The sequence below is a fragment of the Furipterus horrens genome, unplaced genomic scaffold, assembly GCF_987537825.1.
Source record: "Furipterus horrens unplaced genomic scaffold, mFurHor1.1.pri manual_scaffold_6, whole genome shotgun sequence".
Classification (NCBI taxonomy): Eukaryota; Metazoa; Chordata; class Mammalia; order Chiroptera; family Furipteridae; genus Furipterus; species Furipterus horrens.
In genome coordinates, this window is record NW_028327176.1 from 30,054,326 (window position 1) to 30,058,660 (window position 4,335).

Genomic DNA, 4,335 nt, shown 5'->3' on the forward strand with positions numbered 1-4,335 from the left:
TATTCATCAAGTTGGTGGGAAGAGACGGCCCCAAGTCTCTCCAGGCACTGACTGAGCTATTTGATGGAAAACTGACAGGCACAGGGATACTTTACTGGGCAAGTGCAGACCCTCATGAGCTCCTGTAGTTCCCACCTTGAGACTCAGGCCCAGCAGACTGACAACTGTTGCATCCTCCTTCCCACAGATATATGTGCTATGCCCTGGCTGGCATCAGGGAAGTCCAGCCAGGCATCTCTCATTGCAGCATGCTGGCTGACCCAACCCACGACAGACAAGTGAACCCCAGGGTTTTTAAACCTCCACACCAGGATTTGCTCAGCATTTGGTGGGAGAGATACCCACCCTCATTGACTCACCTGCTGAATGTACCATGGAGCTGCCAGCCAGGGGTGCAGTGGCCGCCATTATTATATCCAGTCATAAGACCCTGCAGAGCATGCGCACATCACCCTGACCCTCCCTGCATGCACACCAGGCCCTCGCCAGGGGCAGAGGACAGCAGTGGTCACTGAATGAGGGAGGGGAAGGGTGGGACACAGAGAGCTGAGAAGTGGTGGCCAAGAACGCATCCCAGGGAGATGTGTGAGCCAAGCCTCCATGCCCCTGGTGCATGATTCAAAGCTCCATGGGGCTTCACTTACCAAACACATGTTCAAAGATAAAACTAAGAATCTTAAGGCAGTGGCTACAGAGCATTAAACCCCAAGCACTGCACTCTTCTGAGCATAGACCCCTGTGTGACTGCACTAGTTACATATGCCCGTGAAGCTGGCCCTGTACACACAAGGAAGCTTGCCAAATCTCACTACATAGCACGAGTACAGAAAGTTGAAACAAAAGAAGGAAAACACTTCACATAATAATAAAGAAATTTAGAGCGCTCAGACCCGTAAGTCAAAAATACTACTTACATCTCACCTGGGGGGTGAGCTAAAGAATAGACTCTTGCCTTTACTCCCTTCAACCCAGACTACAAAACTGACCAGAAGTTATGGTATGTATGGGTGAACTGGAATTAGATTTCTGAGCATTAAGCCAGGCTTTATTCCAAAGTACAGTGCCTTTAGCTATTCAAAGGGTATTTCATAGAAGAAGATAGACTAATATCAGAGCAACAAACAGGAGGTAACATGACCAGTTTCCTTTGCCTTAATAACTTATTCTTTTATGGTTTAGCAGTTCATTTCCCAAAGGTTTAATCAAAAAACTTCCTGTTGGGATTGGCTCCAAATAAGGCCTTTCGTATTTCTGGCATATTTTGCTCGGCTAAGAGATCCAGTCGACTTTCTAAGGTATTGGAAACCTTTATTCTCTGATTTCCACTGTAGACCTCCACACCTCCTGCTGAATTCATAGCCAGGTGTACCTCTCGATCAACTTGGACTTTCACATGCTTTTGGGAGACTATCGTGTACTCAGGGATGGCTTCTTGCACTGCATCCTCTACCAGGAAGTGGTCCTGTGGCCTGCAGCGGACAGTCACCACAGGCTCCAGCAGTCGGAGCAGACCCTGGAGCACTAGTTGATACAACAGCCCCTTGTATACTTCTGGGTCTTCCACGATCCTGATGAGTCTGAGCTTCACATCATTCAGTAACTCTGAGACGAGGTCATTCTGGGCTCTCAGGACCTTCAACCTTGCTTGATTCCTTATGGTGGACATCTGGATTTTCTTCTGTTGCTCTATCTGCTTTTCCTTTTTCTCATAATACTCCGTAATCTTCAGTCGTTGGGTTTGTACAAGACGTCCTTTCTCAATGTTGAATTCTTCCTCAGCCTTGGCATCTATTTCTTCTACCTTCTCATTGGCTTCCTGCTCAATGAAAGCCATCATGTGCTTAAACCGCTTCTGCACATCGACATCATTCAGGGCCATGGCTCCTCCTGGAAAGAGACAGAGGGAGATCTGGCAGACCCTATGGTTCCTTTGATTAGGGCAGAGGTTCAGGGGAGTCTCCAGAGTTCCACTTCCTTAAATGTGGAGTGGGTAGAGGGAAGAAGAAGAGAGTCAGCATCCAAAGGGAAGGAGCTTGGAGACCATCTGTCCACCACTCATTTCACAGATAAGGAAACTGAGGCCCAGAGAGGGAAAGCAACCTGTCTGAGATCATACCTTAGAAGAACAAAGACTTAAACTTGGATTCCTAGAGTTCTCTCTCTACTACACTCACCAGCTTTTGGTCATCAATTAATAATGAGACAATTAGGGCAGACATAATCCAGAAGTTTTCCAGTCAGTGATGGCTCAATACTCAGGAAACATTACTACTGATGCCACAGAAATAAAAAGAATTACAAGAGACTACTATGAACAATCATATGCCAACAAATTGGAAAACCTAGAAGGAATGTACAAATTCTTAGAAACATACAATCTACCAAGACTGAATCATGAAGAAATAGAAAACCTGAACATATCTATAACTAGTAAGGCGATTAAGTCAGTAATTGAAAACCTCTCAACAAATAAGAGCCCAGGACTAGAAGGCTTCATTGGAGAATTCTTTCAAATACTTTCTTTTTAATTAATGCCGATCCCTCTCAAGCTCTTCCCAAAAAAAATTAAGAGGAGAAAACACTTCAAAATAGATTTTATGAGGCCCACATTATCTTGACACCAAAGCCAAAGATACTACAAGAAGTAAGACAATATCCCTGATGAACATAGATGTGAAAATCCTCAACAAAATACTAGCAAACTGAATTCTACAGTGCATTAAGAGACTCATACATCAAGAACATAAAAATATCAATGTGATATATCACATTAACAGAATGAAGGATAAAATTACACGGTCATCTCAATAGATGCAGAAAAATCATTTGAGAAAATTTAATGCCCTTTCATAATAAAAAAACACTTAACAAACTAGGAATAAAAGAAAAATATGTCACACTCAACAATGAAAAACTGAAAACTAAGATCAGGAGCAAAGCAAGGATGCCCACTCTTACCACTTTTATTAATGTGGTGTTAAAGGTCATAGCTATAGCTATTAAGGAAGATAAAGAAATAAAAGGCATACAAATGAAGAAGGAATAAGTAAAATAATCTCTATTCCTAGCTGACATGATGTTATATCTAGAAAACCCTAACAATTCCACACACAAACACACACAAAAGTTAGAACTAATAAATTCAACAGTTGCAAGATACAAAACCAATATATAAAGATCAGTTATTTCTATACATTAAAAATCAATAATCTGAAAAGGAAATTAAGAAAATAATTCCATTTACAATATCATCCAAAAAACCCAAACTACTAGGAATAAACTCAACCAAGGAAGCTACACACTTATACATTAAAAACTATGAAACATTGCTGGAGGAAATTAAAGAAGACAAATAAATGGAGACATCCCATGTTAATGGATTAGAAGACAATATTGTTGAGATGTTTGTACTACCCCAAACTATCTACATTCAATGCAATCTCTAGCAAAATCACAATGGCATCTTTTGAAGAAATAGAAAAACAATCCTAAAAATTCATATGGATTCACAAAGGACCCTGAGCAGCCGAAACAATCTTGAGAGAGAACAAAGCTGGAGGCCTCACACTCCTGACTTCAAAACGTATTACAAATCTATAGTAATCAGAATAATATGGTGCTGGAATAAAGACAGACATATAGGCCAATGGAACGGAACAGAGAGCCCAGAAACAAACCCGCACATACACAGTGAAACAATTTTTGACAAGGGTATCAGGACAACACAATGGAGAGAGAATAGTGTTCTCAGCAAGTGGTGTTGGGAAAACTGAATATCTGCATACACAAAAATCAACTGAAAAGGTTTAAAGACTTAAACATAATAACTAAAATTGTAAAATTCTTAGAAGAAGACATCGAAAAAATGTTCATAATAGTATTGGTCTTGGCAATGACTTCTCGGCATGACACCAAAAGCATAGGCAACTAAAGCAAATGGGACTATACAAACTCAAAATCTGGGCAGCAAGGAAAACAATTAGCATAGCAACAAGGCAACCTGTTAAATGGAAGAAAATATTTGCAAACCATATATCTAATAAGGGATTAATATCCAAAATATATAAGAACCTCCTACAACTCAATAGCAAAAAAAAAAAAAAGGAAAGAAAAGAAAAGAAAGAAAAAGAAAAAAGTTAAAGAATAGATATTTCTCCAAAGAAAATAAATGCCCAAAAAGTATATGAGAAAATGCTCAATATCACTAATCATCAGGGAACTGCAAATCAAAACCACATTGATATGTCACCTTACATTTGTTAGGATGGCCATTATCCCCCACCTCCCAAACCGCCCCCCCCAAAAATGTGCAGAAAATAAATGAGTTTGGGAGGA

The 4,335-nt window shown here is 40.4% G+C and overlaps 1 protein-coding gene across 1 annotated transcript; it reads right to left on the reverse strand.

Annotated features, from left to right (window-relative positions):
* Positions 1–1,179: 1,179 nt before the first annotated feature.
* ATP6V1E2 (ATPase H+ transporting V1 subunit E2) lies at positions 1,180–2,132 on the reverse strand. The gene has a single exon (XM_090280241.1). The coding sequence runs from the start codon at positions 1,877–1,879 to the stop codon at positions 1,199–1,201; it is 681 nt and encodes a 226-aa protein (XP_090136367.1). The 5' UTR covers positions 1,880–2,132; the 3' UTR covers positions 1,180–1,198.
* Positions 2,133–4,335: the final 2,203 nt, after the last annotated feature.